The sequence below is a fragment of the Saccostrea echinata genome, unplaced genomic scaffold (genome assembly GCF_033153115.1).
Source record: "Saccostrea echinata isolate AGI-Se365-2 ecotype Australia unplaced genomic scaffold, CSIRO_AGI_Sech_v1 ptg000054l, whole genome shotgun sequence".
Classification (NCBI taxonomy): Eukaryota; Metazoa; Mollusca; class Bivalvia; order Ostreida; family Ostreidae; genus Saccostrea; species Saccostrea echinata.
This window is the reverse complement of record NW_026889803.1, coordinates 31,356,474-31,381,192: the sequence shown is the minus strand read 5'-3', so window position 1 is coordinate 31,381,192 and position 24,719 is coordinate 31,356,474. Positions and strand designations below refer to the sequence as shown.

The 24,719-nt window shown below is 32.5% G+C and overlaps 1 protein-coding gene across 1 annotated transcript in view; it reads right to left on the bottom strand.

Annotated features, from left to right (window-relative positions):
* Positions 1–24,425, bottom strand: part of LOC133205333 (solute carrier family 12 member 4-like) — a 29,835-nt gene extending 5,410 nt beyond the window's left edge. Inside the window, exons 1-20 of the mRNA XM_061341122.1 lie at positions 23,713–24,425; positions 23,572–23,580; positions 14,927–15,018; positions 13,939–14,061; positions 10,900–11,043; positions 9,890–10,075; positions 9,234–9,463; positions 6,348–6,541; positions 5,903–6,043; positions 5,515–5,613; positions 4,999–5,056; positions 4,769–4,887; positions 3,427–3,601; positions 3,093–3,191; positions 2,402–2,521; positions 2,021–2,125; positions 1,413–1,501; positions 1,057–1,136; positions 886–974; positions 298–404 (exon numbers count right to left, since the gene is read on the bottom strand). Of these exons, the coding sequence (XP_061197106.1) occupies positions 298–404; positions 886–974; positions 1,057–1,136; positions 1,413–1,501; positions 2,021–2,125; positions 2,402–2,521; positions 3,093–3,191; positions 3,427–3,601; positions 4,769–4,887; positions 4,999–5,056; positions 5,515–5,613; positions 5,903–6,043; positions 6,348–6,541; positions 9,234–9,463; positions 9,890–10,075; positions 10,900–11,043; positions 13,939–14,061; positions 14,927–15,018; positions 23,572–23,580; positions 23,713–23,980 (2,527 nt within the window). The 5' untranslated portion in view covers positions 23,981–24,425. The remainder of the gene's footprint in view (positions 1–297; positions 405–885; positions 975–1,056; positions 1,137–1,412; positions 1,502–2,020; positions 2,126–2,401; positions 2,522–3,092; positions 3,192–3,426; positions 3,602–4,768; positions 4,888–4,998; positions 5,057–5,514; positions 5,614–5,902; positions 6,044–6,347; positions 6,542–9,233; positions 9,464–9,889; positions 10,076–10,899; positions 11,044–13,938; positions 14,062–14,926; positions 15,019–23,571; positions 23,581–23,712) is intronic.
* Positions 24,426–24,719: the final 294 nt, after the last annotated feature.

Below are 24,719 nucleotides of genomic sequence, written 5' to 3'. Positions count from 1 at the left end.
TCTCTCTCAAATATTACCTCTTCAAAGTATTTTTCCAGTTTCCTACAAGCACTAGGTAATTTTACAAGGAATTGTTATGAATTTCACCAGAGATTGCAAAAAAAAATACTTCACTATATTCGTAAATTCGCTATATCAGTGTTCGTACTAAAAGATTTTTACTGTACACAGTATTAATGATTCCAATTGTAAGTTTACCTCCAAGCTTCATCATTTCATGAGTGATTCAGCACCTACAACTTTGTATCTTTAAAAGTTCCTCAGAAAAGAAGGGAAATAACTCTTCTCAATACTGACCCAGAAAGACTTTATAGCTCCTCTCATTATGGTCGTGTCTCCATCCGTATGGCCAACCAATCATCACAGTGTTGTGTCGCAAACCTCCCAAACCAGCATTCTGAATCCTGAAATGTTTTAAAGTAACTCTCCTGTTCACAATAAAGCAACAACACTATGGTGAAAACACTAACATCATATGGAAAATTGTCAAACTACCTATTCTAAAGTTTATTTTAACTTTTCTCCAAAGTGTGTCCTTGGTTTCAGCTTTGCAAGTGTGAATCATTCTTTTAAAGTATCAATAAACTATGAAATAAAATTTGCATAACAAAAATGGCCAGAATTGTTTTAGATTCAAGGTTCATCGATACTCTGATAAGAGAGATAACTCTTCATGATATAAATGTCTATTATTTTATAATCTTGTCAAGTTGAAGTGTCTTTTTTGTCCAATTTTGCCCTGCAAGCTATGCTATAATTGTTTGTATTTTACTTAAAAAATACATTTCTTTTGGAAAATCATAAGAGTTTAAGAAACATTTTATATGATTGAGCAGAGGGTTTATGAACCTTAACATATGAATGATAAGATCATTGGATACTTACATATGGCACATTCCAACAGAAACACTCTCACTCACTAACACATCTGAAAATCCCTTGACTCCAAATTGCTCAATGGTCCTGCTTAATTTCTACAATCAAAATGTTCATGCATATAAAAATCAACTGAAGAGGAGTTCATTTCTCTACTAGAATACACAAATCTAGCCTAACCTGTTTGGCAACCTGGGCATCGTCATATCGCTCCATGTATTTCCCCTCAATCACAGAATTCACCAGAGTCAAACCTTTCCCTGTAACACACACACAAAAATTTTTTGTTGGTAGCTCTCTCTCTAATCAGTGTTTGACTATTAAAAGTGAGTGGATAAAACCTCCCTTATATTTTCTTTTAAACAGTATCTCAGATTTTTCAGATTTATCAGTTTAAAATATATGAAGCATGTACATATACCATTCAGCCCATTAGCAGAAAAACAAGCTGCTTCAAAGTTTCCTTAGATATGACCAGTTGTTTACTCTTTTGCAGCATCAATTTAAGCAGAAGAGTCTCTGGATGACATATTTACCTGCTTTGAGCTGACTAGCAAAGGCCGCCATCTGTGGGTACTTGGGGCTCAAGTCATCTTCCAACTTCATTAACACCAGCAGCTGTGGTCTTTTTTTTTTAAAAAATAAATAAAACACTTAATATAGCACTATTTCCATTTGTTTTTGAAGTGCATTTTTTGGTTATTGTTTAGGAAACTGAGAGTTATTTTCTAGTTTTGAAAATGTGGGCCACACACACAGAGAAGTGGAAGATTATAAAAAAAAAAATCAAATGCTATTGATTTTTCTGAAATGTGCAGTATTTTGAAAAACCTTCACACCATATTAATGAAAAACCAAAACACAGTTAAGGTTAAGATATATGGAAAAACAGATAAATGTTGTAATAGCAAAAAATTTGCCACTTTTAATAGCCCAAAAAATACAGCATTGAATTATTATTCCACATCATATTTTGGGGTTAAAGTGTTGAAATCTGGTACAATGTTTGTGGGGGTTAAAGCATGTTTTACCTCAAAGTTCTGAATCTCTACAAAATCAGACAATAAGTTAAACTTCCTTGGAATGGCTCCATTTAACAGAAATGACATACAGGTAATTTATTTTCCTTTGTTAGACACCGTACCTCCAGTTCTTGGTATGGGGAATTCCTTGTTGTACCCGCAGTAAGGAGTATCGAGCAGCAGACATAGCCAAACCCCGAATTCCGTCTCCCCACTCCTTCTCAGCGCTACAATACCAGGTATAGATTTACTATTCAAGTTCACTGATTTAATTCAACCATTGATTTAAGAATTCAAGATACTGAGGTAAAAATACATGAGGAAATAGTGGATGGGACCTCAAAATCTATGGTATTCAAGATATCAATGTTCAAGATACCAAGATTCTGTAGAACTGTACAATTTTTTTTTCTCAGGAACATTTTATTATATTTGACTATCTTAAAAATTTTTTAAAAAAATCTGAGAAATTAGTTTGTGCCTCCTACAGATCTGTAGCTTACCCTTTGTATTCAATGTATTTGTATATACAGACAGCAATACCAATGGCTACCAGGGCATAGTACCAACTGGATATGAACATCAGAGTCACACATAGTGCCAGTCCAATGAGGGAGAGAATCCTGCAACACACAAACACACAATCTAAAGGAATTTGCTATTAAATTCATTTTTTGACTTGACTTTTACAAAATAAAGATACAGATACTTCAGGTAAAACTCTTTGTATTTGTCAACTTTCAGCAATTTCTGATACATGATGTCTTCATGACACAATGCTCCTAAGAGTAGTAAATTCATAGTTAACCTTTGATCTTTTGCATGACCTTGACAAACTGTGCAGTTCATCAGTTATGGTCAGGGGTAAAAATAGACAGATGATTACACATGCCAAAATAACATGTCCTCTATCTTTGAATTTTGGAGCATATAATATTAACAATTATTTCCTATGTAGCTTGTAACATGAGCTTTGCCTGGTTACAAAGTCGGGTGTAAATTTCTGTACACCCGACTTGAGCCGGGGGTAAAAAACGTGACATCACAATGCATAGTTTTTCTATGATAAAAAGCAAATGAGCTGACGTCATGATGCATTGTAGGAGGTAGTAAATCTTATTGATAGTTTGAAACACAGTTGATTGGACTTGTTTTAAAAAAGAATTTATTTGGGTACAAATAAAATGAGTTTACCAGTGGTAGAACTTGAATCGGGGCCTCCAGCTGGGAGTTCTCAGTAATGTCTGTAGAGCACACGCCATGTTGACGAATCCATAACACATCAGGAAGAACCTACGGTGAAAAAAATGTAAGCTATCTAATAAAGCATGAATTAAAGAAGCACTGAACAAAACGAAATACTGAGAAAATTGACAAATCTATTACCTACTCTAACAATTTTTAAAATTATTTCTGCCATGTCAAACAACAGTTAAGTCCTCCCCCCCAAAAAAAGATAAATGAAATGTAAAACAAAAATTTAATTGCATAGAAAAATCTGAAATTGTCCCGGAGTTTGGAATCTTACATGGTGATGATGGGTGCTACCATGTCAAGGTTGGCCACAAGGATTCCCAGCTCTGATATGAGGGCGGTTAATAGAAGAGCCCGGAAAGGCTCCCCTCTCTTAGTGGTTACCCCAAACACATTCAGGAAAGGGATAACTCCATCACTAGCGATGGCTTGTAACAAACGAGGTGCTCCTATAAAAACATCAGTGTCACATCTGTATATTCCAATGCAAATAAATTTTAATGTTCTTTTTTTCATTAAAAATAAAACTTTTAATATCTAGCTTTTCTTTAAGATATCTTGCCTTTGTATAAAATAGTGCAAGTTTAAACAAGAGGCCCAGGGGCCACATCGCTCACCTGAGCACTGTGGCCAGGAAAAAAGGAAAAATCAGTTTAGTATTGAAAAGCTTAAATGCATAAATGGTCCCAAACTACCCCTAAAAGGGAGTGGGGGGGGGGGGTATGACTTGAACAAAATTAAATCTAGACTGCTTACATAATTTTTTGACTAACTGTGACTTTTTTCTCTACAAGTTTGAACTTTCACTGTGGCCCCACCCTACCTCTGCAGGTCATGATTTGAACAAATTTGAATCTATACTATCTGAGGATGCTTCCATATAAATATTACAAACTGTGGCTTTGCTGTTCTTGAGATTTTTAAAGGTTTTTCTTATATATTCCTATATAAAACTTTGAAAGTTCATTGTGGCCCCACCCTAACCCCGGGGGTCATGATTTGAACAAACTTGAATCTACACTACCTGAAGATGCTTTCAAAAAAATATATCCAATCAAAGCTTTGCTGTTCTTGAGAAGAAGATTTTTTGAAGATTTTTCCTATGTACACCAATGTTAAACTTTGATCATCCATTGTGGCCCCACCCTTACCCTGGGGGTCATGATTTGAACAAACTTGAATCTACACTACCTGACAATAATTCCATATGAGTTTCATCTTTCCTGGCCCATTGGTTCTTGAGAAGAAGATTGTTCAATAATGCCATTAATTTTTTTTTATTTCGTAATTATCTCCCCTTTGAGGAGGGAGTGGCCCTTCATTTGAACAAACTTGAATCCCCTTTACCCAAGGATACTTTGTGCCAAGTTTGATTGAAATTGGCCCAGTGGTTCTGGAGAAGAAGATGAAAATGTGAAAAGTTAACGACAACGACGCCGCCGCCAACGACGACAGACAACGGACAAATTTTGATCAGAAAAGCTCACTTGAGCCTTTGGCTCAGGTGAGCTAAAAATGACAGCATTACAGCATCCATCTCTCAATGGTTTATGGTTTACTCATAAAATGTAATATGTACTGTTTTCATTGTTTTGATTTCAGCTTTTTTTTTTTACCTGTGAGACTTTGAAGTCCAGCTCCCAGGGTAGACAAAAATGACCCAATCAGAATCACCCACTCAGTGGGCCACGCCAACTTCGCCACAACCAAACCACCATTTATACTCTCTCCAAATCTGCCAAAAGATTAAAGAAAGGTCAAGGGTCCTGAAAACAGCATCAAAAGTCACATGACTGGTTAATGCAGATTGGTCAGCTCTATAACCAGATATTTAATTGATACTTACTTATCTCTTAGCAAATCCCCTTCAATGGTGCCAGCAAAGAAGAGTACGCAACTAAAATCTAATGTGCATTAAGGAAATTTCACATCAGTTTTACATGCAGCAATTCTACGAAAATTTGTTTTGAAGTAACCTATTCAATTTACATTTACTACATTTACAAATTGACATACATGTTTAAAAAACAAAAGCTTTTTTCATTATTCTGCTAAAAGTTGTTCAAGGTCTATACAAGAAACATCGCAAGCCACAGGTTTTGTGTCCATTCTATTTCGAGAATTTTTGTGGAAATAGAATGGACACAAAACCCGTGCTTGCGACGATGTACAAGAAATGATCTCATTCAAATGAGACAAAAAGAGTTCCTCTTTACCTATTCTTCATTAATTTAAACAATATTAATTCAGAAAAATCTGACTGGATTGGGCCAATTTACAATGCCCATAGATAACCCCTCAATACAAAAAATATCTACTCTGCAAGTTTAACACAAACTGAGTCAATTCCAGAAAAGGACACAAACAAAAGAAGTGGTGCTAATAGCAGCAATGGTTCCTGCTGGGATTGATTTGGAGGCATCTGCCAGATCTCCTGACCTGTTGGAACCAGCCATTATACCTGTAACAGGCACAACAAAGTTGTAATGATGAATGTAATTTGTATGTCAACAACATTTTGCAGCTTGTACAGAAACAATCTTACACAAAAAAGGAAGTACATTTACAACATACATGATTTCTTTTACTGATATACAAGTTAAATCTCATTCAGAAGACCATTCAAAGTAAAGATTTTAATATTTAAGTATGTTAACTCAGTATTCAGCTAGAGAACAATACTGGATTGAGCATGTGAAAAATGCACAGTGACAAAAACTGAAATCAATATCAAAATGAATTTTATGTACCTGTTACTGATGGGAAATAAATAGCCAACAAAACCATAAAAGAGGAAGTGATGTCAGCAATGATTTCTCCATAGGCTCGGTTACCTTTCATGTCAGTGCCAATAATTTTACCCTCTTCTGTGTAACGGTTGTGTAGATTGGCTGTACAAAAGAACACCATCATTGAAATCTTATGTATTCTGCATTAAATTTTGAAAGGAACCTTAAAACCAAAATAAATTTGAACTGCAAGCTTACTTACTTATTTGGTACAAAGTGCTCAAAATATACAACTAACAAACATTTTTAAATTTACAAAATTAAACTTTCTAATATTTGTTTTATTAATAAACAAATATTTACAGATAATCACAGACTGATAAATATTAAATACATGTTCTACATGTAAAGAGGTCAAAAACACAATGTTTCTCTCCTCCATCTTTGGGGAATGAAACCAGCTTACCATGAAATACACCACTGGCCAGCCCTGGAATTCCATCCACCACTCTAGTTTCATGTTCATTGAAGAAGTCATCACACGTCTCATTGAAGCAATGTTTAGCATACAGTGTTGTATAGTTGTCCTTACTACATGTAAACCTTCCGTTTGTCTCCGCCACGTCACTTGTTAACAGCCTATCTCCAAGGTAACATATCCTAGAAGATGGAAATGCATAGTAGTAGAGATAATATCAGGATAATATACTATTAAGAGCCAAACTTCTTTCTCATAAATGAAACCAGTAATTTTCTTGAGTTGTCAAAACAGGCATAAAGGAAAAGCTACAGTAACAGCCACATTTGGCCTCATTTAACTTAACAATCAAAAGTGTCAAAATTTCTATAGTTTGTAATTAAGAATCTTAAATGATTCTTGTTTGAAAAAAAAAAGCATTGAATGTTGATTTAAAGCCAACATAGAGGCAACGAGAGGGTGATAAAATATAACACTTTCTTAAATTTCCTCAATTTTGATGCAATTTTGTCAAATTTGAGATACTTTCATTTTGAGCAAAGCTAGCTTATCTGAGGTTTTCATACACAAGATGCATCTGATACAAAAGCATGATAAATATATATTCAGTAGATAGGCACTCTTTTTCTCTGAAACAAAATGTACTTTAAGATTGATGAAAATTCAATTGAAGATGAAAAAATTCAGAAATGGGCAAAATTAGTGACCTTCCTTAGACTTTTGAGTAAGAAACAGGAATGACAATAGGTGTTTAATATAAACTATTGCATCATCTTAAGAGACACCTAAAGCAGGGGCCAACAAGGGCCCATAGTCTGAAAAAGTTGTTGGCAGAACCTTCAAATACTATAAATGAACTTTTTTCAGGGGTTCATAATTTTGCAGATTCCTTTCATTGCCACTATTTGCCTTTGATGTACTTTAAGAATGTATGCTGCAGCAAATTTTCACAAAAAATTGGTGACTGCATACATAGCCATACCCTAAATTAACACCATGCAGAAAACATTGGTAATCAAAGATTACGAAGTTCACCTTGACAAATGTTATCTATACGTAAGGCAAATCTAAAATTATTTTTTTTTCTAGTTAGTGTACATCCCAAAATCAATATCCATGCAAGTTTGGTGTAAGTAGAACTTTTATTTACTTGAAAATAGATTTGCTCCAAAAACTTTTACCCTGTTTAATAATCAAGAAAATTTTGACAGTTCCAACATCCAAAGCAAATCTGGAAGTTTTCATCCTTAGATGCACCATCTATGCCAAAAACATTACCCTGGTCACTCATCTGGAAAATGTAGGACAGATTTAGAATCCAAAGCAAGTCTGGAAGTGTCCAGCCCTAGATACATCATCCATGCTACCGGTAATTTGTTTAAAATATAGCTAAAATTAACTACATAATCTGGAAAATCTAAAAAGTACTTCAATCTACTGTATTTTAATAATGAACAAATTTTTAAGACTAAAGTGGTTATGGTTGCATAACTTTTTTAATACTAGAAATATGTCCATAGGACATGAATGCCCCGCCGAGGGTATATTAGTAATGAAACATTTTAACACAAATTGAGAAAAGTGAGGTCAAGGTCAAAGGAAAGGTCAAGGTGAAAAAAATTGATGCAGTTGAATAGCTTACATCAGTATGTATCAGCATATGAAGTTTGACACTAATTTAAGAAAAGTGAGGTCAAGGTCAAAAGAAAGGTCCAGGTCAAAAATTGTTGATGCAGATTGAAAAGGTTACATCAGTATGTATTAGCATATGAAGTTTGATGAAAATATTATGAATGGTTTCTTTAAAACTGAGCTAAACACTAATTTAAGAAAAGTGAGATCAAGGTCAAAGGAAAGGTCAAGGTCAAAAAATAGTGATGCAGTGGAATAGCTCTCCTCAGTATGTATAAACATATGAAGTGTGACACTAATTTAAGAAAAGTGAGGTCAAGGTGAAAGGAAAGGTCAAGGTCAAAAAATGTTGATGCAGTTGAATAGCTCTCATCAGTTCGTATCAGAATATGAAGTTTGATTACACTATCTTGAATGGTATCTTTAAAAATGAGCTAAACACTAATTTAAGAAAAGTGAGGTCAACGTCAAGGTCAAAAAATGTTGATGCAGTTGAATAGCTTACATCAGTATGTATCAACATATGAAGTTTGATTACACTATCTTGAATGGTATCTTTAAAACTGAGCTAAACACTAATTTAAGAAAATGAGGTCAAGGTCAAAAGAAAGGTCAAGGTCAAAAAATGTTGATGCAGTTGAAAAGCTCTCATCACTATGTATCAACATATGAAGTTTGATAAAAATATCTTGGATAATTTCTTTGAAACTGAGCTTTGAACAGAGCTAAACGCAAAGTGTGACGGAAGGACAGAAGGACGGAAGGACGGACATGACAAACACTATATGCCCCGGCCATATTTATGGCGGGGCATAAAAATGTGATTTGGTGTCTACATTGCAGTTATAAAGATATGCACCCTGTCAATTTATCATCGTTTGATCCTTATTTGTTGAATTTTAAAACACTTTATTTTTGTCAACGATGCAACCTATGGGTATAGAGATTGGATTTCAGATCATGTGACATCAATTATCCCAACATATAAATGACACAATAGGTCAATGGAGTGGACCACATCAGAAATCTTTAGCTCGCAAAGAAAATTTCAGATCTGCTTGCAGGAAACTTGATGTATGTTTCATATAAGATTTCAGCTTGTAAATTTCAAAATTGTTTTCAGGAAACTTCTTGCTAACTGTTTTCCTGTCAGTGTGAATTTCAAATTTGTTTGCTTGAAACTTGGAACAAACTTTTTCATTTCACTGTGAAATAGATTCCCTGATAATGTCATTCACTTACCGAACATTATCATCCTTTGTGGCAGCAAATATACCAATGTATATACATAGAATGGACAGAATGACACAAGCAAGTGAAAGGGCTGCAAACTTGCTGACAAATCGCACCCCAACAAAAACGATAAGAGCTAGGATAAGAAGTATCACAGTGCCATATATTCTGTAGGCATTGAAAGCATTGGCCTCTATGGTTACATCTCCAAAAATTGACAAGACAGGTGCAATAAATTTCTGAAAGAAAGAATACCATTTGTTTAATCTTCTGCAAACCAGACTAGCTATTCTCTAACTTTAAAACTAAAATTTCTTTACAGAAATATTTTTTGTGAAAAGATTTGTTGCCTTTTTGACAATGTGAATCGAAACTCACAAATAACTGTAATCCAATTATTGTGAGCAACAACTTTTATTCATGATTTTTAAGTTTTAAATCCATCTCTGTGAGCATTTAATTTTTGCAGATGAAGAAACATAGAAATGAATGGCTTGTGGCTAGAATTTATTTCTGTGTAAAAGAAGATTGCAAAGCTTGCAAATATTTGTCACTTGCAAAAAAATATTTGTTTAAAGCATGTATGTTGTAATACAACTTTTAAGTGAAATAAATGTACAAATTTAAAAAAAAAAACCCAGAGTTTCTATAAAAAGTTTGCCTACCACTAGAATTTCCACGGCTCCTATAATATACATGGAAGATGCCACTGAGGTTCCAAGATAGAATAGCACCCCTACAGCTCCCCCAAACTCTGGCCCCAGGGCACGAGAAATCATGAAGTACGACCCACCTGCTGGTACAACACCATTGGTTGCTATGGCACTCATAGATATGGCAGTCAGAAAAGTCTGGAAAAGGAAGTACCACTCTTTATGATTTTTTTTACCTTAATTTAAGTTCAAATTATTTGTCGTTAACAATAAATCATGAAATCCAAAACATGAATGTCATGTGGATTCCTCTCAAAAAGAAACGACTGAATAATCTGGGGTTTAATAGTATTTATTTATAAATTGCTGGTGCTTAGGTCCTGTGAAAAATATAACAAAGCAGAAAAAATGTCTATACTTAGGGCATAACTGTCTTCTCGTTTGTTATTTGCAACAATTACTGGTAATGCTGATTTATTGGTCGCAAACTGAGTTTTACCGGCAATGCATCAGTAGAGCCCGTAAAATGGATGTTTGCAAACATTGAATCAGCATTAAGTTGCAAATAACAAATGAGAAAATAGTTATTCCCATTCTAAAGAATTTAATGCATTTTATTTGATGTATACATCTTATTTGATGGGTTTTGCTTTTTTTGATTTAAGAAATACATCACGAAACTTTAAATGCTTAATCTGTTTTTGCATCATTCCATTGTGACGTCAATAAAAAGCTTACACGCTTGTTAATGCTTGTTTAACTGACTCAAACATCAAGTGCATTAACAAATCTAAATGCAAATTACAAAAAAAAAAATACATAAGTATTGCGAAATTTACCCTCAGAGATAAACGTATTTTCCAAAAGTTTATTTGGTCTTATATGTCCCCATCTGAGGCAAAGTTTATCAAATTTTGCATGGCCAAGGTAAGATAAAAAAAATAAAGATAATTAATTCGCATGATTACACGATTCAAAAATATTTCATAAGAATTTTTTTCTAATCATGTGTGAATACTCACTGTAAAACAACAAATAATGACTATTCCCAGACTCTCTAATGCTCCAGCCATCCCTACAATCCATGTCATACGAATAAACAGCAGCACTCCAAAAATGTTTTGTATAGTGGGGAGGTATACCCCTAATAGAGTTCCCAGCTTTACCTACAGAACATAAAATATGGAATCATACTTAATCATCTACAATAAAACATGGAATCATTTTACTAGATAATCACAACTGAACATCTTTATTTTGTTCTAGAAAGTTGTTTCCTTTGCGCTATTTTCTAACCACTTCAAAAGTAAAATTAGGTGAAATATTATAGGAGTTCTAAACTTTCTTTACCCTATATTTTGAGTCTTCCACAAGTTACATTGATGTGGTATAAATTGTTTGTATTTAGGACAATTTTTATTGTTAAATAAATGTACATAGAGGCATAAACGATATCCATTGTTTTTTAGTTGGATATGGAATTTATTTCAAGAGACGTTGGACAGGATGTTTTGATATTTTCATAAGTGTGAAGCGAGAGTTAAAATACCAAAATATCCTGTATCATGAGTGAAATAAACTCCATATATAACTACAAAACATGGAATTTTCCGTTTATTACTTTGTTTTTTTTTTTTTCTTTTGCACTTATCACCTATAATAGCTGTCTTTTCGTAATGCAGTGGCATATGCTATAATGTCATAGCTGAGCAGTTGTGAGATGTCATAGCTAAATGACTGGGAGATTGAAAATTGTAAACATAGATTTTAACAAAAAATTGGTGCAATTTTGGCAGTTTTAGTCAGTGTAAGGATGGTTATAATTCACTTCCATTATCTATGGATGGAGAGTCTTGAAACAAATGTTATTTTCACTTTAAAAAAAAGCATGTCTTTGAAAACATAAATGTTTACTTATTCAACAGGTAAATTACAAGACTTTACTACTGGAAATGTAAAAAAGTTTTTTTTTCAAATGCATCTTTGTTATGCATTAATGTTAGCTAGTTACACAAGAAGAAATTTTGGTCAAGATTTATAGATTTATTTTGAATCAGCTAGTCAATTATATCTTTACTCAAATATTACTGCAGGACTTGAAGAAAACTACCAGCCCACAGTTGTTTTCAAGTTATACTTCCAATTTATCATCTTCAAATATAAATTGTGAAAATGTCGTAAAGAAACAAAAAAAAAAGAAGAAGAAAAACCATGATGTGTCCATTAACTAAAGCAAAATTGTTGTATCGAGCAATAAATGCATGCCTTTGATTTCACAAATAAGAATTTGAGTGGCCAGTAGCGAGTTGGAAATATTCATCAAAACTAATGCCCATTATACCCTGTAGTTAAAAAATGCTGACATTTGATTAACATGCATCAATCTCATTCTAGCCAGTAAACTTTAAGCATCATAGCAAACAATCAAAAGTTGGTCAAAAAATTAAAATTTCTCAAATATGTATTTAAGAAAGCCAAAGCATGATCATGGTAAGTCAAGTTTTCTTTTATTCAGCTGGCGTAAAATCAGATTTTTCTGTATTTTAGTCTTATAACAAATCACTCACCCAACACTTTGTGACCAGGGTTATCCCTAAGAATTGAAATAGAAGGGGACATTTAAAAAATAGAAGGGGATCTGGAGTTCCTCCCCTAATGAGGAGTTTAGGAGGAATACCAAAATAACCGGAGGATTACATCATTATAGGAGGGGAAATTCCCTGGCCCCCGGGTCTTCGGGACAACCCTGGTGACAGAAAAGGAGAAAATGTTTGACTAGAAAGGAAATCGAACCCAGGACCCCTGCATCACTAGTCAGTACCTAATGAGCTACCCAGGCCAATATCCATCGCCCAAACCATTACATCTTCATATATACCTTGATTCTTAAACAGATCTACCTTCATTATTATATAAATGATCTGCAAGACTTAAAAATTTTCACAATACCTTTAAATTACGGAACTATAGCAGCATGGAGCAACAACTATTTAAATGCTATTTTGAAGATAACCTAAAGGGATCTTCTCTCATTATTCAGTTCGGGGTAAAAAATTTAGCTTTAAATTGTCATGCAAAGAAAAACCTGATTCAACAATATAAAGTGATGCTATATTAATTTTGACAACATGTTAAGTTTTAGACTGAGCCAAAAGACAACAGCAAGGATGTTGATCAGAAGTTTCTGAAAATGGGTTCAGATGGAGACTTAAAAAATTATGGAAATTTTCATGCTCAAAACATGGGTGCTAATTAAAAACAACATCTGACTACCTGTTCATCACCCTAAAAAAACAAAGATTGTTTAAAACTGGTCATTCCAGTGACCAAAATGTATACAAAACTTCATTTCTAAGTAACACTACTTTTCTTTGAATGAACTTAGTTAAAATACTACCAAAATGCAGTTCAAAAATTTATTGACCTGACAAAGTGGAAACCGAAAAAAAAATTCTGTATGTTGTGGTAGACCCCCTTAAATTTCTAGCTTTCTCAACACATGAATAAATAATCTGGCAAAATCAATTTGAGCCGTAAGAGAAAAATCAGGATTCAATACCAGATCCAGACAGTAAATCTATCAACCACTTGTTTTATAACTCCCTGAATGCCTCCAAATGGAATAGAGATCACACATCATACTAAAATTTTACCAAATGGGAAAGTTTTTTTTTTTTAAATAAATTTATGACTGTGTTTTCCCCCCTTTACAATCTATAGCTGTATAGCTAGAAGGTTCAATTAAGGTTGCATCAAAATGCAGCTGAATTGGAATAAATTTCATGAGCAATTTGCTGATTCAGGCATTTCAAAAAAAAAAGAATAGCTAGGGGTTATAAATAAATAAAATCAATAAGAAAATTTCTTATCTAAGACAAAATTTGTCTTTAAATATTGAAAAGTTGGTAGCCAATACCATCAGCACTTCCAGATAAAAAAAAAAACATGACTCTGTAAGGGTGCTACTTTACAATTCCATTTGTTCATCTTCATGTTTCATTTCTGAGGGCCTCCAATTTAATGATGCCCCAAAATACTTCCTTGCAACATCTATTATTTACAGATCCACATACCGTCTTTGGTCTGGACTTGTAATTTTCACTGATATTGGGTTCCACACCACCTTGGTAATTGGCAATGCGGTTGAGAATTTGAGAGATTTTTCCTCTTTCATGCAGATCATCCTACAAGATACAAGTCTTTTAAGAATTCCCACAAATCAAATTTGCTGATATAATACATCAATTTTACCCAGGCATTTCTAAATTTTTGTGATTTGATTGTATAAAGTACTTAACATATTTTAAAAAATAATGACTATGCCATAAAATAATCTAATAATTGTTGATATTATACCCATTAAACAGTCAAACTCTAGATGCAAGTTGATATAAATTGGCAAATAAATGGATAAATTACTTGAATATTCTATTATTTATGATCAAAAATATAATATAACTATTTGCAATTACTATCACAAGTTTTGAGAAATAACAAATAATTGAAAACTGAATTTTTTTTTCCTTTCATTATCAATCGGCTAATTTAATTAATGTCTGTTAACATTTTTAAGGTTATTTGGGCAAAAATAGCATATATTATGTGAAAAATAATTTCTTGATTAAGTGAGTCACATATATGTAAATAGATTGAAGTACCAACTATTTACATATTTTTCACACTTATAGTTCGACTTTTTTGGGATAATGCTGACAAATAGAAAGATAACTCATCATAGAAAATGCTGTGAGGACCAATCAAACTCTAAAATTTTCCAGACTGTCCTATGTTAATGCTTGCTCTGATGTAAAATATACAGTACGAGCCATAAATGTATTATATATGCTCGAGTCCAAACAATTAAACAAGTTGGATACCAGTGTCATATAATATATTGAACCCCACAATATTTTGAACCCTGGTTCAAAATATCGTTGCAAAATATTGAACCCCCCATAAAATATTGAACCCAGGTTCAAAATATGCGATATATTGAACCCAGATTCAACATATCGCGGTATCAATATATTATGCTACACCGGTACTTACTGCATACAGCTCCATCTGCTGTGAGTAAGGAGATTCCAGTTCATCATTGCTTGCCAAGGGATTATTGTCCAAATTACGGGAAGTGTCCTCACCTTAAATTTATTGAACAAAAGAGAGCTGAAAAATATTTCAGTTTATGCAACAAAATCTACTTCATGCACAACACTATTAAAAAAAATTTAACGTTATTTTCATTTTGTCCATTACATGAAAAAAAAATATATCCTTTAATATTTTTTTGATCTACAGTAGCTGTAAATGATAATTATATTTTTGGTATTATTTTCATTCATGCAGTCAGGTGAAATTGATAAAATTATCAAATGTTGTAAAATTAAGTACTTGTATTATATAACTTCAAGTACTAAAATTGGACACTTATAGATGATCTTTTTAAAAATCATTAAATATAATTCCTGAATAAAATTAGTAGGGAAAGATTTGTGTTTTCCTTATAAGATGTCCTATAAGAGATCAGTATTGTTCCTTGTCAGTGTAAGAAATCTTCAGCAGGCAAAAAAAAAAATGTTTTTTGATTAAGGCACATCAGGTAATTATAAGAATCACTCCCTGCGAAACAGAGTGTGTGATTCCCAATCTGTCTGGCTACTGAACAAGAAAGAAGAAAACCAAAGCATGGCTGATCCCAGGATGCTTTCAAGTTACTTGCTTCAAAACACATCTAATTCTCTAAGGATTTACAAAACAGCAGAAGCCACAAGCCCCATCAGATTCATGAAACTTAAGGCTGAACTGTCATAAAATAGGTGTTTCAGAATCAGCACGATTATAGGCAAGGAAGTGGATTTTTAGTGTGCAGTGCACTCTCAGAATGCATGGATAATGGGGTAAAATATTTCTGTGGGAAAATTTCACATGGTTTAGTACTGGATATATCTCTTGGGTTTCAGGCTAATTGAAAGTCATTGGAGTTCAATCACCTCCTCCCTATCCCAGCCATCACATTATATGTCAAAATTAAAAGTCAATGATATCAAGCATGGTGTTTTGTGAACACATTCAGAATCTTTATAAAGCTAATAAATATTTTGCTTCAATTAAAACTTTCAAGGAGAAATGAGAATGAAATTCGAAAAATAAAACATTTGAATCCTTTGCTTCTATTTTGGCTGAATAAATAATAAAAATTGGAGTTTAAATGATTAGGATCTAATTTTGTCTGTAATTACAATAAATAAAGGCAAATTGTAACCTAAGTGCTGGAGGTCCTGAATCACAGTCAGATTTATTACAAATTAATGCTATATAAACTTTGAATTGTTTTACAGCAATATAGATTTATAGGAACATAGTTTACCAAGAAATGTTTCGGAAAAAAAAATTAACCAATAATGTATCATAAGTGTCAATGAATTAGCAAATAATGTCACTTTTTTGAAGATCGAACAAACACTTTGTTCTCAGCATCATTTTTGTTTTATCCAAATTTGTTATTTTTAAACCAGAATTAACATGATATCCAGAAAATTGAGATTTTATTCAGAATAAGCACATATATGCAGCAATTAGAGTTAGTTATACAATGTGTTATCATACAATCACCACTGCATTTCCCCCAGACACCAGACTGGCATTTTCCCGAGACACTACGAAGTGCAAAAAAGAAAATCAGATGAAATAGGTAGCCATTCCGGTGGATGATATTGTTTAGTAACTTAATAATATCAGTTGTGTGATAATATACTTTGATGTATCAAATTGAACTGTCTATTCTGAGGGAATTTATTACATGTAATTAAATCATATTACCAGATGTTGTATTAAATTAAGTCAGTATTTGGGTTAAAAAGGCAGTGTCAGTTGTTGGATAATGCAGCTATAACAGAATTCTTTCTTTGCAATATTCTTGATGAATATCAATTTGCAAGATTCCAAACACATTGAAGTTGACAACTCTGTCTTGATCTCTTTTTATAATAGGTACATTCTGTTCAAAAGCAAAGTGCAAATTTCTGCTCAATTCTAAATTATGCATCTCCATCTAATCTTTTTTTTTTTTGGGGGGGGGGGGGGGGGCTTAACTTTTGTTTACTTACAAACAAAATTTCTCAGTGTAGCAGTTAAGTACTTTAAAACAGATGAACCCTCTGGTTCAAGTATTCATGCAATTCAGGATTATTCTTCCTGAATTCTCAAATTCAAATAAACAAGTACAGCATCTGACAATTACAAATTGGTCTCATAGGTACCATATCTATATAGGAAATCTCCACATATGTTCAATTTTCCAAAAAAAGTTACCAATATACCAGGTACTGAAATAAATTCAAAATAAGTAAACCTTACTTTGCAATTCTGAATAAATCCATTAGTCTTCAGAGGAAGTTTATTATCTTAACATTTTTTTTTAATTGACATAAAACATTACTGCATATCAATTGGTAATGGAAAATGTCTTTGAAAAAATTCAAAAAGTTGATTGTTTTGCATCAAATTTGCCATCAGAATTTTGTTAACCAATTTATATATCTGTGATATGTTTTTGCATCAAATTTGCTGACAGAATTTTGTTAACCAATTTATATGTCTGTTATACACTGTAAGATATCAATGCTGAGCATAATGTTATATGTATATGAATAAGATCTACAATTATATTTCAATGTTGAATATGGACCACTGTAATGTATGGATTCTTATTTCCACTGTTTGTGTGACTATAATGATGATTGGATTCATTACTGTAATTAATAAACATCTCACAAATCAGAGGTTTATACCAATACTCCAAGGAATCAAGGCTGTAGATACATTGCTTTTGATGTAAGGTCATAAATATATATTTACAGAAAAGCTAAAGCTTTATATAATTATAGCAAGAGGCAAATAATGGGCTATCAATACCTTCAATGTCTATTCCAGACTTAAAGATACAGAAATATTTTCTATATGCTTACAACATTTAAAGAAAGCTTTTATTTATTTATTTAATTTGTTTAGTTTCATTAAATGATGCTTAAATTCTGCACCCAAAACACAGTTTGTTGCCTATACATTCTAAAAGTATTCTGTACGGAACGTCTGAATTTTCCACTAAGATCAGCAAGTGCAAGATGTACATGCATATCTTCTTTTAAAAGTCAAGAGATCTAAATTATTCATCATTTAAGCAACCAAAATAGGTCTAGTATACCACATATGGTACATGTACCGAGGAAGGAAATGATTCTACTCCTTGAGGGAAAAAAAGCCAGTTCAATTACTTCTTTGGCTGGGACAATCATCATAAAAATGGAAATTAAACACAAAATGCTATCAAAGTCTGAAAATTATTTAGGTGAAAATACTTTCTCAAAAAAGGTTAATAAATTGAAAGTGCTCTATTCTTGCAACTATTTTTTTCTTTTAATTCTAATTTCACAATCAAACATCAGAACTTTAGAATTATACAGATCAATATCTCCATCACAGAAAACATTTAGTCAAAGTTAAAGGTTAATAATTAATTAAGCAAACAATAATCTCCTGTTGCATTTAAGTTAATCAAAGTTATATGTCCATGCAGGACTACTTGATCTGTGACCATGTCAGGATAAAGAACCAAGAATCAGGTACCAGATTTGGAAGAGTTTATAATTTATGTCAGTAATCCAAAATAGGAGTATGTGCTCTCAGTTTAACATTAGGGTACTATGTAAAGATTCTACATATTAAATGGCAGCAACTACAACAAAAATGTGTTATATCCCTAGAGAGATTATAGGATCTGAATCTTTTGTTTTCTTGAAATTCGTGAATCAAATATTCCAATAAAAAAAAAATTATAGGTTGAAAATAACAAATCTGTTCAAATTCAAACAATCTCTCTTTCAAAATGAAAGGCTAGTCATTTGATTCCCTTCCAATAACCATTATTTACTGAAAAATCTTTATTCTTCAAATGAAAAATGAAAGCGTTGATCCATCATTGCTTTCCATTATGATTGTCAATTGTTTCCATCACAGTTGGAGTGCAAAGAGACAATTTTATAGCCAATGACTGATAGGCACTTCCGTTCCATCTATCAATAAAATGCAGTGTTCTGTAAACTCAGCATTCTCTGGAGAGACGGACAATTCTTTTCCAGCTTGCCTCTTTCATTATGTCTTTTACAGTGAAGAGATCTGGGATCTCCATAGTAAACAATATTTATTTTCAGTTCGACCTGCACTGTTACTGTGGTCAAACACCCTTGATAGTACTTTTACCTATCATTTCAACAAACTATCATCTTATTATCACCATAATAACGGTCCTTCAAATCACTTTTATTTGCACTGTGGTTAAGATGATAGCCCCAATATAATGAAGAATATGTATATGTACTGGGTAATCCTCCTATTCTCTTTAGAGAAGTGGACAGATTTTTGCCTACATCCATGATGTGGATGTAATACATCCATGATGTGGATGTAGGCAAAATCTTTTCCACTTTTCTAAAGAGAATAGTAATCTTCCCTTTTACACCATGAAAGACCTGGCTACCTTAAACTGGATGTTTTCTTTAGTTTCCTATCAATTTGTATGTAAGATTCATCTTTTATATGCAGAAAATTTTGTCAAAAATCGTATAAATTATTGGCAAATCAGGAGAGTAGACAGGTATGTAATTATGACCTAACATTGCACATAATTTTATTGTTCCAGGTAACATTTATACTGAAATTAACATTATAATGACCATCATCAATCATTATTAAGTACATATCAATACATAGGAATTGGAAATATGTCAATTTATATAATATATTGCCTCTTTTGGAAACTTTCAACATAATTGCCACTAGCTACAGATCATAAAACTCATTGTAGCTTAATCACTGGTCAGGAAAAAAAAATCTAAACCAGTTAGTTACAGACCTGCAGCTACTTAACGTTTTAAATATTTTCTTTGTAATACTGTATACAGGGAAATTTTTGCCCCCCGTTTTATTTTCCCCCTTTCGCCCTACTCAGGGGTGGGTGAATTTAAAACGGGGCAAATTCAAAGAATATGGTATAATTTATAATTTCTTAAACAGAATTGTGACTGGCCAAATTTAAAATGGGGCAAAATTGCTTGCAAAAGTGAATGGGCGAAAATAACCCTATATGCAGTAATTAAAGAAAATGTTTAAAACATCAAATACCCTTGCTACTCTGCTATAGTCAATTACTAAAACAAATCTATTAGTAATTTCTTTTATTATAATATGCTTACGCAGCACAGTTAAGGCTGCAGTAAGGAGGCGGGGCCTAATTTATACGGGAAATGCTTACTGTCTATGACATCACACAAAAATATAAGTTCTTCAAATTACCACAAAATGAAGTGATTTGCTATTTTAAACTGTTGAATAGCTTTAAACTACATCAATACTAACTAGTGCATGCATTATTGTCATTGGTTACATCCCACACAGCAATATATAAACAATTCACTGATTGCAATGCACTTGTCAATGTGACGTCATATCGTAAAATTTGACGCAATTTGTATGCAGTGAGAGGCGGATCAAGTTATATTTATACAATGAAAAATGTATTTTATAATAAAATAAAATATAAATTATAGATATATAAGAGGCCATTAACTTGGATGCGATGTCAATTTTATGATTTTATTCATATACTTCCTGTATATTCCCTAGACAAGCAATACTGTCGTATTCATTGAAAGGTAATAGATAAGTCGTAATAAATCGATATATTGCAAGGGCATACCCTCAATGAATTATGACAAGCTTTTACACATAAACTCAAAAGTATGAAGATATTTGAAAAGTGCTGCGAACCTGTTGAAATCTTGCAAATGAATTAATTATATTTATATTTAATGTACTTGACCAGCAAAATATTCAACATACGGTCTAACAAATGTAATTTTAGCAATTAGATAGTAAAATATAGGTTCACAGCACTTTTCACAAACTACAAAGAGTGTTGAAAATAATTATGTGTTAAACTTAGATTTTTAACTTGGTTATGCCCTTGCAATATTAGAATTTATAGATGACCTCAATACTTCAGGCATATTTGCTAAAATCACGTGACTGCCACATCACGTGATAAGTCTAAATAAGAAATCTAATCGTCCTCAACATGTAGTTTTCAACCACATTGAATTTGTCCGATAATAGTAAAGTCCTAAAAAGAAATGCCCATCCTTGTAAAGAATGTATTTTCTATCTAAAAAATTCGCCGATATTTCCATTTGGCACCTTAACTGTACTGCGTATGTGAGTCTTGCCTTTTTTAAAATTAATATTACTGTTAATTATCTTAGTGCAAGTACTTACTACTTATCAATAAAAAGTCCATCTTGATCCATTAAGCCAAGTTTTTTTCCCTTCAGTTTCAAATTATAGCTGGGACTTGCCAGTATATGAATGACTTGAATTTATTATTCAATATAAATTATTTCAAATTTGAAAGAAACAGAACTGAATTTGAAAGAAAGATTTTCTAAGCTAGAATCCTGTTAGCAAATCATTGTGGGATAAAATTTGTCTTTTGATGGTATATGCCAACAAGGGGATGTTAATGCTTTTTGATATTTGATAATAATAAAATAGAAGCACTCTGGTAAATACAAATACAATATGCATAATATTTTGAATTACAGAACACCTTACATACCAATTTAAAAAATAAATTTATTTTCTATACAAATAAAGATTACATTACTAACAATTAACTATTCAAAAATATTACATATTAATATATATTAAAATTTTTCAAAGTTCCAGAGTGGGTTTTTTCAATGATTGTTAGCAGAGAACACTTTAAAGAGCAATTTTAAGTTTATGCAATAAAAATTAAATTCAATAATTTCAAAAAAGCCGGGAACAACATGGCATTTAAATCTATTGAATTTGAAAGTCATATTGTGCTCATCTTTAATCTCTTGATAATGATGCAAATAATGAGCAGCAATAGGCAGAATTCAGCTACATCACTACTCAAATAAATGCTGTTATGCAACAGAGAAAGACGTATTTACCTGGATGCTTTGAAAAATGATTTGTCTACACATTTCATATTAAATATTTGCTCAATATCTGAGACTTTAATAAGAATGTCATTTAGCAACATAAGTCTTCAACGTAAGGTTACACTTTGGCAGACATGATCGTCTAAGCATTTGCTGCAACTAATGAGAATACTACATTTTCCATTTCCAAAAACAATCCTTTATAAACATCAAAATTCTAATCTGAAACTCATTTTCGAGGACCTCACAAATTTGACCATGCAGATAAGATCAATAAAATATCAGCTTTGATTACATGTTTATAATTCATAATTTTCACACTGAGTGCAACATAACATACAGAAATGACAAATTAACAAGATTTAAGCTTGCTTAAATCAAGCCTCCAATCTGCTTTCTGCATTTAGTACAAACACTGTGTGTTCTCCAAGGCAATTAGTTCTTGGCAACAACAAACATTGCAATACACAATTCCTGAACCTTCCAGATTTCTCTTTGGTTAAACTGGAATAAAGACTGCAAGCTTTTCCCTATTATTTTCATCTGCTTTATCAGACAAAAATACAAACACAAAAACAAACAAACAGAAATAAAAGAAAAACAGATTTGATTGCACTTAATATCATATACAATTTGTCATATCATCTGAAGCACTAATTACTGGAGTCTTAAAGACTTTGCATTGTTTATCTTTTTTATCACCTAAAAGTGCATGCATTCATCTGCTCAAATCAAATTTAAAGATTATAGTTTATTCCTACGAAAAGTGCATTTTTCTATGTCTCAATAGACCTCTATTAACCAGGTACATTGTATATGACATAACCAGTGCTACTCTAGCTCTCAAAACATTCCACGTAAACCCTGTACATCTTATTGAGTTGAGACATCTGAAGTTAACAAGATATATAAAATCTGCATGTTTATATTTCACTGATGGAATTACAATGTTCCTAGTCAAAACAATCGATGAATTGGAAAAAAAAAAAGAAAACATCTTTACACAGCTGGGTTTTAAACTGAAGATATTGATGTCAAAAGCAGTCAGCTCATTAAACTGATTGGAGGTTTTTTTTCCACAGTGCAACAAAATTGTTTACAACAAAAACTGCACTGCATTTTTTCTTTATGAAACAAATCATAATAAATTTCTTTAAAAAAGCTCTGTAGTTTTATTGTTGTCATCTTTTAAATGTCTTGAAAGTGTACATAGACAGAACACTTTTCTGGTATCTATTACATAGTTCACAATGACATATATATGTTGCAACTTGGTCACAGGTCACTGCATATCTCAAAACTTCACAAAGCATCTCAGCATATAACATGTACATGCAATATGAGAACATACTTTTTATTAGAGATCTGTTTCTATTTCGCCTGTCTAAATAAAATAGAAAATCAATTCCATTTTCAATATCTGCGAATTTTATTTTGTTAACAACTTATTGCCCATTTCATGTACTTTGAGACAACTGAATAAATTCTTGAACATGTCAAGATCTCATCTGGGTTTGTTTATTATAGATGCTCAAATTTGCCAAGATGGCAACTGGTTTTTTTTTATTCGATCAAAATAAGTAAAATTTTTACAGCCATCCAAATATCTTACTGTATTGCAATATATACATATTTTGTACCCTCAACTTCCTCATGCCATAGAGATAACACCTTTATCATCTATAATATTTTCAAAACAGTATTTGCCTTACACAATATATCATAGTATACATGTATTAACCCCCCCTTTTCCCCCAAACCTCCTCCCCTATTTATCATTACTATTCACAAGATTATTAAAGGATTATTTACCATGCTCATCATCAATATCCACTTTGTATGGTTTACCATTTTGATCTATTCCCACCTCATGAACAACAATAGCTGGGGTGACCTGGAATTTGCTCCTAAACCCTCCACTTCCATGCACTAAATTTCCACCCTCCTCCTCTCCACTTCCAGGTGTGGAAGTGGATAACAAAGTGGAACTCTCTGTGTCTTCCACATGAGTCTCATTATCTCCACTGCCAATCACTGTTTCTCCGTTCAATCCTTTATCTCCATTTTCACTTGACTCCATGACTAAACAAGGAAATTACGCAATATTTTTTTTTCTAAAGAGAAGTCATCCGATCTCCCACACAATAAAATAAAGTCTTTCTTCATAAAAAAAATCTCTTCGATTTTTAAAACCATAGATCAATACCAGGCAACACAAAACTGCCCCCCAAAAACTGAAATAAGTGTCCCACTTTTATCTAATATTATCGCAATGAGACACCTGAGGGTTTGTGACCACTGTGTATCAATCAGCTATCTCGCTGATGCACAAAATCTCCAACCAAACACAACTCAAAAAAGAAAAAACAAAACAAAACAGGATTTAACTGCCAAATACTGCTATTTTCCACCCATTTTTTCTTTCAGCACATACAGTCTCATATTTAATTACACTGTGCCACTCTGATGACAATAGTTTATGACGAAGTGCAAAAACATGTTGATTTTTCAGCATTTTGTCGTTATTGATTTGTATGCGAGGAATTATTTTTTTTGGAAGAGTCTTACAAAGAATGATATACAGGTAACAGTTTCTTTGTGATCATAAATATTCTCAATCCTGCAGAATAAGATATTGCCCGTTTGTAAACATCTTACATCCACACAAGGAATTCTTCTTAGAGACTAACTATATATTCAGCAAATACATGGTTAAATATCAATACTGCAATCTCTAATCCCCCTCTTTGAAACAACAGCCATTAAAAAACATCCTCTTCTCTGTGTTAAATATCCATGTGAGAGTTCATTATCCTACA